Here is a 13,580-nt window from a genome sequence, read left to right as displayed (position 1 = left end):
ACAAAAGAAAATCCCTTATTCCGTTGTTAAAAAAAGCTAAAGAGGCTGATGTTAAGGCAGTGTTAATTCGGGATAAATTAGCTATTGGAGATGTAGTTTATTCAGGTGGGCCAATTGAAGTGGCCATTGAAAACGCTAAAAAAGAGGAAATTGAAAAAACAAACAAGTGAGTCTGTAAATATTGAAAACGATACCGTTGCCGCCGGTAGTGAAATTCACAGTGATATGATCACGGCATAGGATCCGTCGGAAATTTCAGTTACAAATATCAAATGTTTATCATGGAATGTAAATGGTGGGTTTGAGGCGAAAATTAAAGATGTAAAATTTAAAAATTTTGTGTGCACTTATGATATTGTGTTTTTAGAAGAATGTTGGATAAATAATACATGTGATGTGGAAATTGATGAGTTTATTTGTAAAGCAATCCCATTGTCAAAAAAAGAAATATAAACAAGGTTGTGGTCTCTTTGTAATGATTAAAAAATCAATTGCTTCATATGTGAAAATAATTGAAATATCTTATGAAACATTTGTATGGATGAAAATATCTAAAGAACTAACTGGTACTGAAAATAAAAATAAAATAAAATAAAATAAAATGACTATATAATTTGTAACGTATATTTACCACCATATAGATCTTCCTTTTTCAAGGTACATGATGTGGACTTATTCTATGAACTGGAAACACAAATCCTCAAGTACTCAGATGAATATCCGAATATTTTTGTTTTTGGTGACTTTAATGCAAGAACTGTTCATTTAAATGATTTTGTAGAAAATGATTTATTACATGATAGTATTTTAGATAGGGTTGGTGAATTGCTTGCTTATGTTGCTGACGAGACCTTACCAGACCGGAGTAATCCTGATCCTGGAACTAATGACTATGGAACAAAAATCATCAACCTTTGTAAATGTAGTGGTCTCCGAATTCTTAACGGCCGCCATGAAGGTAGTCTCGCTAATGATTATACATACAGTGGCCCAAAAGGTATGAGCGTAATAGACTATTTATTAACTAGATCAAGTAATTTCGACATTGTGTCAAAATTCATAACTTTTAATTTTACTACATACAGTGACCATGCACCTTTGCATATTCAATTCAAGACTAATTTTTCTATTAAATGTAATGGTGTACAGTCCAATTTTGTGGATGCTGAAGCATCCAAATTCTTTCGATGGAATGAGGAATATAAGGATATGTGTCGTAATGCACTTTTAATAAACTCTGACAATATAAAGTCGACACTCCAGAATATAGAAGCCGAGTCTCAGGATGAAATGGATTCATGTGTTAACGATTTTACCCATCAGTTCATTGACATTATGGCGCCATTTTTTCAACAAAGTCAGAAAAGTGGTACTGAAATGAAACGAAATCATAAACAGAACTATAAGCATATTGATAAGCCTTGGTTTGATATACAATGTAAAGAACTTTATGTTAATTACTGCAAAACTTTATCTATATTTAATGGAACTAAATCAAAGAAAAACCATATTGAATTAAATCGTGTGAAGAAGACATATAAAGATTATGAACGTAAATGTAAACGTAGACGTATATATATGCGACAAGAAGGTGATACCCTTTGTAAATTAAGGAAGAACAATCCTAAGAAATTTTATTCTGTTTTCAAAAAAAGGAGAAAAGTCAACTGTGATCTAACAGTAACTGATTTTTTTTTAAATATTTCAAAATTCTAGTATCTGATAGTAAAGAGCACAACAGAAGACCAGAAATGCCAGATAATGTGTGTATTTTTGAAGAACTGGATATGGATATAACCATCGATGAGCTTATTAAAGCTACACATGACTTAAAACGCGAGAAAAGCCATGGTCCAGATGGTTTGTTAAACGAATTTTTCATTGAGTTTAAGGACCTTGTGCTGCCTTATATATGTACTATTTTCAATGCCGTTTTGAGCTCTGGATATTTTCCGTCCACTTGGTCTGATGCTATTCTAGTGCCAGTTTTTAAATCCGGTGATGCGAACGACCCAGCAAATTACCGTGGTATAAGTCTTGTCAGCAATCTAGGTAAACTATTCACTACTATTTTGAATAGTAGATTATTAATATGGGCATCAATGAACGATATCTTATCTGATGCACAATTTGGTTTTCGTAATGGTTACAGTACAGTAGATGCTGTGTTTTGTTTATATTCTGTCATGCAAAATTCTTTTTGTAAAGGTAATAGATTATATTGTTGCTTTGTTGACTTTTTAAAAGCGTTTGATACAGTTGAATGTCTATGTTTGTGGTACAAGTTTTCTAAATTAGGAATCAGAGGCAAATTGCTTAATATTTTAAAATCAATGTATAACAATGTAAGATCTTGTATTAAATTTGATGGGTTTAATTCAAAATACTTTTCTAATAATCTTGGCTTAATGCAAGGGGAAGTTATTTCTCCTATTTTATTTTCATTTTATGTCAATGACTTTGAGAATGAATTTATTAATTATGGTAACTGTGGACTTGAATTTCAGGACATAACACTTTTTTTTTATTAATGTATGCTGATGATATGATTTTGATGTCAGAATCAATCCAAGGCTTACAAAATATGTTAAATACTTTATCTGGTTATACTGAGAAATGGGGTCTTTCAGTTAACACCAAAAAAACAAAGATAGTAGTTTTTCGTAAAGGTGGGAAAATTAGTCTTACTGAGACATGGATTTATAATGGTAAACCATTAGATATTGTAGATCATTTTTGTTATCTGGGTGTGTTATTTCATTATAATTGTAAATGTTATATTACTCAAAACCACTGTGCTGAACAAGGCAGGAAAGCTATGTTTAGTATGAGGAAAAAGGCATTATCCTTATACCTGAACACTGTTACTTCTATAAGTTTATTTGACACTTATGTATGTAGTATTTTAATGTATGGTTGTGAAGTTTGGGGTGTTCATAGAGCACCAAATGTAGAAAAAGTTCATTTGGACTATTGTAAAACATTACTAGGTGTCAAGAGGTCCACTTCTAATGTAATGGTATATTATGAATTAGGAAGATTTCCATTGTTATATGAGCGAAATTTTAGGATGCTCAAATTATGGACTAAAATTCACGGTAGTGAAAATTGTATTATAAAGTCTTGTTACAAAGAACTAGTAGCAAATAGCAATAAATGTAAAAACTGGGCAACTTGTATTAAAACAATTTTATATGATCTTGGTATGAATTATTATTGGGACAATCAATGGGTACTTTGTTTGGATAGTTCATTTTTACAATTAACCAAACAACGAATATATGATCAAGCTAAACAAGAGTTGCATTTCACGCTTAAAACTTCACCAAAGTGTAGATTATATAAGTATATTGTGTCAAATGTAGAATTACAATTTTATTCACAAAAATGTATTCCTGTAATAGCTCGTAAATGGATAACGAGAATTCGCCTGTCCTCACATAATCTATGCATTGAAACTGGTCGTTTTTATGGAATAAGTAGAAATAGTAGAATGTGTATTATGTGTGATAAAAATGTAGTAGAGGATGAATTTCATTTTATTTTACAATGTACAAATTATAATGATTTACGTAAAAAGTTTATCAAGAAATATTATTGGACTATACCGTCAACTTATAAATTAGTACAATTGTTTTCTGTTGAAAACACTAAGGAACTCTGTAATTTAGGAAAGTACTTACTCTATGCATTTAAGTGCAGGAATAATATTTAAGACCTATGTTTATTATATGTAGTCTGAAACTCACAAACTGTATAATATGTAACTGATATTTCTTACGTTTGTTATACGTCTGTATATTTATGCATATTATACCGATAAACTGTATTGTTTAAGGTAAATAAAGAATTGAATATTTATAAATTTACTGTTTACAAATTTTTGATTTTTTTGAAATACTAAGGCTTTTCTACCTCAGGCATAGATTACCTTAGCTGTATTTGGCAAAACTTTTAGGAATTTTGGTCCTCAATGCTCTTCAACTTCGTACTTTATTTGGCCTTTTCAACTTTTTTGGATTCGAGCGTCACTGATAAGTCTTTTGTAGACGAAACGCGCGTCTGGCGTATATACTAAATTTAGTCCTGGTATCTATGATGAGTTTATTTATTCGCATGTAAATATTGGTGAGACACAAACTATTGGCACCCTTTGGAGATCTTTGGAGGTACTTTTAAGCTGTCTATTTTCTTACGGTCGGTGACATGGCAAACTTTGTACTCAGAGATCATTTCCAGTACAGGATCCCTAAGCTAGATTCCTATTCACCACACTCGTAATTTAATTTGCATACTATTTTGTTTGTTACTTCTGGCTCTATAGTCATTGTATTGATAGATCTCTTCATCAGACCAATTATTATCTGGTCGGTTTTTGAAGGCATTTATGGGGAGCTTTGTTAATTTTATCTGGTAGTTTGTTCTGGGTATATCATTATTTGTTCTACTAAAATTGTATTACAAATACCTGTTTTAAAATCAATCAAGTAATAATTAGTATATTTAAGATAAGTGTTAACTGCTTTATAAACTTTAAATTATATTCATGAACTCTTCTCAAAATAGTTTGTTTGTTCATAGGGACTGTCACGAACTGTAATATCTGTGCACGTAAAGGAAATTGGTAAGTTTGAACAAATTTAGTTACATGTTAATACTTATATACAGAATGATTGTTTGTTAGTAGCTGTACATCAGTAATTGATTTATAAATTCAAGTCGAAATTAATGTAAACATGGTAAACATGCATCTATATATTGTGCAACATTACGAAGGATATATTTCAAACCCCTAACAGCCACGATAAATGAAAATTGAATATGGTAAGATATTTATCATCGTGAAAATATGATCATTGATATGTGACATAATGTTTGCCAGACGGAAACTAGCGTATAATATGATTTGCTTTCCTGTTATATTCATATAATCTTGCATAATAATTAATAATGAACATCCGGGATCCGGGTGTTGATAAAAACTAGATGTTTGTTGAATTTAAAACAAACACCTTTTGTAGTCTTTGTCTCTACTTAGACTTCTTATTGAGTTCACATTACAGAAAGTTGTACGCATACACACTATCACACGTTATCGTTTATACTAAAGCCATGTGTTCATCAGTTGTAACTTTTCCCACCTAATATTGGTGATGGGATAACCATATTTAGAAGGGAAAAAAATCATTGTGATGTCTAATAGACCGAATTCTTCTGTCCCTATAATGCATATATTTCCTATTTTCATGTTCAGTGACCAAAAGGTTAATTTTTCGTAGTCGTAGCCTGGAATGAGTGTAAGTAAAAGATACAGAAGATCCAAAGGGAACATTAAAAACTCAGTTAGTGGGGAAAAACTGACAGCGCCATGTCAGGAAACGAAAGTCGACGTAAAGACAAATAAAATAACACAACACTGAGCAACACGAACCCACCTAAAGATGGGTCGATCTGGGCAATAAGTTGATTCTACCCTACTAGTACCACCCACCCGTACATATGTTAATCTTCATCAGGTTACCATGATTTCATTTCCATGCTTCATTGGGAAATGTTTTGTTTATGCGGTTAGGCCCTTTTCTCAGATTGTGTATGGAATGGTTGCAAGTCGGTCTGGTAGGTTTTATCGGACTTTACCTTATTTTTACGGTTCATTGGTCAGTTTTGAGTTTTTATGGTAATGTTAGTTAGTTTCTCAGATACTTACATATAATTGCTAACACCCACACCATTTGAACTTCGGTGGATAGTTGACTCTTTGGCAACCATACCATATCTCCTTTTTTTGTCGAGCATCCTATTTTTGTCGCAGAAAGCTCGACATAGGGATAGTGATCCGGCGGCGGCGGCGTTAGATAACTTCTTAAAAGCTTTATATTTTAGAAGATGGAAGACCTGGGTGCTTCATACTTTGTATATAGATGCCTCATGTTACGAAGTTTCCGTCGGTCACATTTCCAATTTCCTTGACCTCATTTTCATGGTTCAGCGACTACTTGAAAAAAAAGTTAAGATTTTTTGTAATGTTAAATTCTCTCTTATTACGAGTCACAAGATAACTATTTTTGATATTTTTGCCTTGCAAGGTCCTCATGCCCATCAGACAGTTTTCACTTGACCTTGATCTCATTTCATGGATCAGTCAACAAGGATAAGTTTTGGTGGTCAAGTCCATATCAAAGATACTATAAGCAATAGGTCTAGTATATTAGGTATATGGTAGGACTGTAAGGTGTACATATCCTAATGGTAGTTATTTCAGTGGTTATAATTAAGTTTTTGTGTTTTGGTCTGTTTTTCTTATACTGTATGCAATAGGTCTACTATATTTGGTGTATGGAATGAGTGTAAGGTGTACAAGTCTAGCTGGCAGGTGACATCTGACCTTGACCTCATTTTTATGGTTCAGTGGTCAAAGTTAAGTTTTTGAGGTTTTTTGTTTTTTTCTAATACTATATGCAATAGGTCTATTATATTTGATGCATGGAAATATTTTATGATCTATATGTCAGTCGCGCAGGTTTTATTTGACCTTGATCTTATTTTTACGGATCATTGTACAGTGTTGTTTTTCTGTTTTGGTCTGTCTTTCTTCAAAAAGCAATAGGTCAACTATTTTTGTTGTATGGAAGAATTGCAAGACGTAACATGTATAATTGACAACTGTGACGCCATATACTTACTTTGACATTTTGTTATCAAGAGCGGAGAACCTACTCAATCGACTTTTATCAAATAAATACAATAAGCTGACGAAATGTTTCAAAATTTATCATGTATAAGGCAATTAAGTAAGGATCGCTTTTATTTTCTGATCTGTTTTGAGATGAAAACAAATGCAAATTTTTGTATAAAAGTGATAAATTTTATTTTTGATAGGATACATAGCAACCTTTAAAAAAATCTTGCTCCCGGAGGGACACATGAAAACAAAAATATAGCTCAACATTTTTTTGACAAATTGAACATAAACACTTATGGTATTTATTTCATAAAAATCGGTCATATAATAATTCAGCAATTTTTCTGTTTATAAGGATTTTAGTTGAAATGTTTGTTTTTTTTTAGATTGAACTCACTTTTGTCCAATATTTGTATGTGTCTGTGCGAGTTTTCAGACTATTTCTCTATCTATTTGGCACCGATGGTTTTATTTTACAAATACGTATTTATTTAATTCTTTAAAAATTATAAGACCCTTGTACCTCGGATTCTGATCGGTTTTTAATCTATAAAAGTGTTTTAGATTTGCGTGAAAACTTTTGTCCATAAGAAATTATCCCTCGGTCCATCCCCCCCTTTTCCCTATGTCTATAAAGGGTTTATTCCTTATGTTTGTGTGTTTTTCTAATCTGAGTGTTATTTTGATTCCGCAGACCATTTTGGAATGAACATTTCCCGGCATCATTTAACTGCCTAAACAGTTCGTAAATAGTGTGTACTTGTATAAAAGACGCCACTGTGCAGAAACAATGGACACAATGGCTAGACATAGGGAATGCTTTCCGAAAAAATGTGTAAGGTCATAATGTTTGTGAAAACACCCGACTCATTTAGCCATTTGTATGAACTTATAGTTTGTATCTTATAAATATTTTAGTTTTGTATTATAAATGCACATTTAGTATTTATACAACATGTTTCACCTAAGGAATGGACAAAAATTACGTTTGAACAAAGTGGCTAGACATTCGATTTTTTTTAAATATTGCTTCAAGAAAAAGTTTTTTTTTTTACATTTGAAACTTTGGAAATGTTTATCTTTTTCAGAACTTCCTATTAAGTATAGGTTTAATATGATTTTATTACTTTATAGGGATAATAATAAAACTGAAATGTTGATAAACTTTCGGCCTCATAACACATTAAGACAGGTTACTCTGCTGAATATTTCGTTGAAGGCTTGCTTCAAATTTCAGCCAATACCAAAAAACGGGTATGATGTTATAATAAAAATCTAGTAGGAAGCTGATATACTAAATTTCGCAGATTTTTTGTGCAAAATTGCAACGGAACATAGAAAAATGCATTTTATTTAATTTGAAATATTACGTCGGACATGCATTTGTTAACGTAAAAGTTTTGTGTGTTGAATAAAATAAATGTATAATTTTATTTTGTATAGGCAAATGGTTGCTGTTCTTAAATCATATAATAACGTAATTTTAATCCGAACGCATTACCATGCGTAACGTCTGACATACATGTCTGCCTGTCATGGTTCATCTACCGGTAACCTTGATCCCATTTTCATGGTTTATAGGTCAATGTTTAGTTTTCTTGGTTAATGTAAGTTTATGTGACAGTTGTAATAAAGCTTTATATGTAGGACTATCAACATAATATCAATGATAAGTAAAGAAGGCGAGACATTTCAGCGTGGTCACTCTTGTTTTTATATCAAGTAATAGGTCAATTAAATAGTATTATGTATATCTGCAATGCTTACAAGGTGTACATTTGTGTGTGCCCTCTTTTATTTAAATATATATATTTATTTATCAATGCTACTAATAGATATTATGTGTCTTCGAATCATTCTTTTTAATATAGTGTATGATAAACAAAGAATACGGGACGTCAGAAAACTATCTTTGATGTCTGGACAAGCCAAAAGAAACAGCAGTAGCAATAGCAATGATTCCTTACTTGAAAAAAGTTTGTTACTGGATGCTAGTGTAATCATCACAGGGTATGAAAAGCCCTGGCTTGATAGATCTGCTATTAGTTTGGACGCCGTGTCGGATACAGATCATGAGAAAATAGAGAACAATGAAACAGCTCTTGATTGCAACTTAAACATACGAGGAAATTCAGGTATATTATTGTCGAGCCTGCAAGTTTTGTTGCAGAAAGCTCGACATAGAGATAGTGATCCGGCGGCGGCGGCGGCGGCGGCGGTTTTAGCTAACTTTTTTAAAGCTTTATATTTTAGAAGGTGGAAGACCTGGATGCTTCATACTTTGTATATAGATGCCTCATGTTACGAAGTTTCCGTCAGTCACATGTCAAATGTCCTTGACCTCATTTTCATGGTTCAGTGACCACTTGAAAAAAAAGTTCAGATTTTTTGTAATGTTGAAATCTCTCTTATTATAAGTAATAGGATAATTATATTTGGTATGTGCGTACCTTGCAAGGTCCTCATGCCCGTCAGACAGTTTTCAATTGACCTCGACCTCATTTGATGGATCAGTGATCAAGGTTAAGTTTTGGTGGTCAAGTCCATATCTCAGATACTATAAGCAATAGGGCTAGTATATTCGGTGTATGGAAGGACTGTAAGGTGTACATGTCCAACTGGCAGGTGTCATCTGACCTTGACCTCATTTTCATGGTTCAGTGGTTATAGTTAAGTTTTTGTGTTTTGGTCTGTTTTTATTATACTGTATGCAATAGGTCTACTATATTTGTTGTATGGAATAATTGTAAGGTGTACATGTCTAGAAGGCAAATGTCATCTGACCTTGACCTCATTTACATGGTTGAGTGGTCAAAGTTAAGTTTTTGAGTTTTGGTCTTTTTATCTAATACTATATGCCATAGGTCAACTACGGGTATATTTGGTGTATGAAAATATTTTATGATCTATATGTCAGTCGCATAGGTTTTATTTGACCTCGGCCTCATTTTCACGGTTCATTGCTCAGTGTTAAGTGTTTGTGTTTTGGTCTATTTTTCTTAAACTATAAGTAATAGGTCAACTATATTTGTTGTATGGAAGCATTGTTAGCTGTACATGTGTGCCTGGCATGGTTCATCTAACCTTGACCTCATTTTCATGGTTCATTGGTCAATGTTTAGTTATCTTGGTCAATGTTAAGTTTATAAGACAGTTGTAATAAAGCTTTATACTTAGGACTATCGACATAATATCAATGATTAGTAAAGAAGGCGAGACATTTCAGCGTGTGCACTCTTGTTTTTGAATAAACTACAATTTTCGTTCTATTGAAAACAAAAATACAAGTCACATGTAATACTTCCTATCCTCGTTCATGCCATCGCTGTGGATATTTGTTTACCCTAATTACCGAAACTGTTGCCACTAAAACAGTTCACATTTACTTTGGTGCACCGCAGGTTTTACTGCTATCCATATTTATGGATCAGTAGTGATCATTATATATAACATTGAACCAAATAAATATCAAAAGATACAAGCAGTCACAAATCTGATTATGATAACAAAGAGCACTATGACCAAATGAGATACTCTGCAACAGAACGTGCATTGATATTTGAATTCATATGAAATCTCAATAAACAACACAGAAAACTAAAGATAAAGCCACACCAGCTTAAGAAAAACCTAAGAACAATAGAAAAATTAAAATTCGAAACAGAAAACACAGTTCTGAAAACTTTTCAGTGTATATGCTATCCAACTATTGTATGTGTATTTTTTTTAAAACAATCTTCACCAGCGGCACTCTCCGAGCCAAGAGTCTATACAGTCGCTGGGATAAATACATGAGCAATAACGCACCAAAAGGGGACTAAACCGACTTTCAGCATTTTTGTCGAAAAAGCGAGACATAGCGATCCTACATTCTGTCAGCGGCGTCCCCAAATATTCACTCTGTGGTTATTTTTTTTTTAAATTTTAATAACTTTCTTAAACTGATCTTGATTTCTACCAGACTTGGACAGAAGCTTGTTTATGTTCATAAGAAAGTATCCAGAAGTAAATGTTGTAAAAAAAATAATCGTGTTTTCCGTATTTTACATATAAATGGACTTAGTTTTTTTTCCAGGTAACATTACATTCACTCTGTGGTTAATGTTTTAAAATTTGAATAACTTTCTTAAACTATCCTGGATTTATACCAAACTTGGACAGAAGCTTGTTTATGATAAAAAGCTAGTATCTAGAAGAAATTTTTGTTAAATTTCGTTCCTGTTTTTCTATATTTGACTTACAAGTGGACTTAGTTTTTCTTCCAGTTAACATAATATACAGTCTGCAGTTAAAGTTTATTAAACATTTATTAGGTTCATAAAATATCCTGGTTTTTTACCAAACTTGAACAGAAGCTTCTTACAATCAAAGGATTGTATTTAGAGGAATATTTTTATTATTTTTTTCCTCATTTATGTTGAGCCTGCGACTAACTGCAAAAGTAGACGAGACACTGGGTTCCGCGGAACTTTTACGAATTTTTGCCATATGGAGTTGCAATCAAAGTTTTCATTTTGTTGAACCTGCGACTTCTGTCAAAGAAAGTTCGACACAGAAATAGTGATCCGGCGGTGGTGGTGGCGGCTGCGTTAACTTGCTTCTTTAAAGCTTAATATTTCAAAAGGTAGAATATTTGGATCCTTCATACTTAGTAGATAGATGCCTTATTTATGAAGTTTCTGTTTGTCATAAGTCCATTGTCCCTGACCTCATTTTCGCAGTTCAGTGACTTCTTGAAAAAAAAAGTTCAGGTTTTTAGTATTCTTAATTTCTCTCTAATTATGAGTAATAGGATAACTATATTTTGTATGTGCGGACCTTGTAAGGTCGTCTTGCTAGTTTGGTTTGTCTGACATTGAACTGATTTTCTTGGATCATGTAAAATTTATGTGATAGAAATGAAAATAGACAATTGCAGTAGATATATATATCATTTTATATTTTATACTTTTATAGAACAAAATAATGAAACAAGGCGGTCATCATTGATGTCTATAAAGAACGATTCTGGAATCGAAAATAGTATGACAATAGATAAAAGTATTAGTATTACCCAGTACGAAAAACCTTGGGCTGACAGATCTGCCATTGACCTTGAAACTGATTCTTTTTCTGAACAATGTGTTGATAAAACAACTGAGTCAAACACTATTGAAAAAGTTAATAAAAAGGAAAAAATAGAACTCGAGCCTGATAGGTCTTCTCAATGTCATTCAGACATACAACAAACAGCACGTGATCATGAGAGAAGAAAAACCCGTAAACACAAACATCAAGACGATGAAAGTGACAGTAAACAAAAAAGAAGCAATAGAAAACGTAAAGAACGATCAAGGAGTAACACACCCATTCATCGCACAAGACGAAAACCACGTAGATATCGATCAAGAAGCAGTGAAACAAAACATCGGTCCAGAAGCAAGACACCAATGTATCGTACAAGACGTCAAACTAGTAGATATCGATCAAGAAGCAATGAAACAAAACATCGATCAAGAAGCAAGACACCAATGTATCGCACAAGGCGCCAAACTAGAAGTTTCCAATCAAGAAGCAATGAAACAATACATCGATCAAGAAGTAAGACACCAATCCAACGTTCTAAACGCAAAAAGCGCAGATGACGTTCTAAAAGTCAAACATCGGGTCAGCGATCATTGACATTAGACATCCACACGTAGGAAATAAACTGATAAAAGCGTAGTTAAATAATCAAAGTAATGGTGGAGGTATCAGTAGTACGACATTATTGAAGTGTTGTTAGTTTGTCCATTGCAGCACATGACCTATTTTAAGATGTTGTTTTTCTGGGAATAAATGCAATAACCTAGCATGATGATGTATACTCTAATAGGAAAATACAATACACCGTATACACTAACGCATTTATCAAAATAAGGAGATGTGGTATGATTTCCAGTGGGACAACTATCCACTTAAGTTCAAATGAAGTGGATGTAAATAATGATAGGCAACCGTAATGCCTTCAACAATGAGAAGAACCCATACCGTATAATCGGCTATACATTTCCCCAATTGATAAGGGAGGGGGGGGGGGGCAATACCTTTTTGTGTTAACCGGTTTTGGCCTTTTTCAAAGTGTTAACTGTTATCTGAGATAAATTTAAAGTGTTAACTGTTTTCAACCCACTGTGTTAACTGTTAGTAGCATTTTTGCATTTGTTGTTAACTGTTTTTGCCAAAATCTAGGTTTTAACATGTTAACCCCTATTGCCCCCCTCATTGATGATTATACGTTGTTGTTTTTTAAAGAAAAATTAAAAATTAATACTTTTCCTCGATTTCAATTACTTATTAATCATAAAAGAAGGTACAATATCATAACAAAAATAATTTTAAACTGTGAAATTTTAGTGACCACAACAGATATTTGACACACTCTAAGTATTCCCATTTTTTACGAACACAAAATTCAAGGATCCCGTATTAATTTTTTAACTTTCTATACGAAAGTTGCTGCCCTCATAAATAGTAGCACCGAATGTTATCAAAGGCATTACACTAGTTAGTTTGTCTTATGGGTAATTGTGTTTTTCGCTGTTGTTTCGTTGCTGTCTTGTGCACAAATACCTAAAATCTCCGTGTCATTATCAATCAATGGCTATATACCAGTTAATCCAAAACTCGTTTCTTTGCATAGAAACAACTCTTCGTCAATCTGAGCATAGAGAGAATACTTTATTTCACAAACTATAAATGTGTATACAAAAATTAAAAAACTAAGAAAAATGTATGTTGGGTTCTTAAAAGCTTTATATTTTAGAAGATGGAAGACCTGGATGCTTCATAATTTGTTTATGGCCCTATTAGCATGCCAATGGTTGTTGGATTTCAATCTTGTATAAATGACTACTTGGCTAATTTGAGGAGTGGTCGG

The 13,580-nt window shown here is 32.7% G+C and overlaps 1 protein-coding gene across 2 annotated transcripts; it reads left to right on the top strand.

Annotated features, from left to right (window-relative positions):
• The first annotated feature begins 4,503 nt into the window (after positions 1-4,503).
• On the top strand, positions 4,504-12,513 carry LOC139499015 (luc7-like protein 3). Of its 2 annotated transcripts, none has more exons than XM_071287681.1 (3): positions 4,504-4,624; positions 8,554-8,817; positions 11,639-12,513. In XM_071287681.1, the coding sequence occupies exons 2-3, from the start codon at positions 8,598-8,600 to the stop codon at positions 12,304-12,306; spliced, it is 888 nt and encodes a 295-aa protein (XP_071143782.1). In that variant the 5' UTR covers positions 4,504-4,624; positions 8,554-8,597; the 3' UTR covers positions 12,307-12,513. The 2 variants fall into 2 exon arrangements, with proteins under 2 accessions (XP_071143782.1, XP_071143774.1); XM_071287673.1 differs by lacking the exon at positions 4,504-4,624 and adding an exon at positions 4,734-4,824.
• Positions 12,514-13,580: the final 1,067 nt, after the last annotated feature.

The sequence above is a fragment of the Mytilus edulis genome, chromosome 1 (assembly GCF_963676685.1).
Source record: "Mytilus edulis chromosome 1, xbMytEdul2.2, whole genome shotgun sequence".
NCBI lineage: Eukaryota > Metazoa > Mollusca > Bivalvia > Mytilida > Mytilidae > Mytilus > Mytilus edulis.
This window is presented reverse-complemented; position numbering and strand designations above follow the sequence as displayed.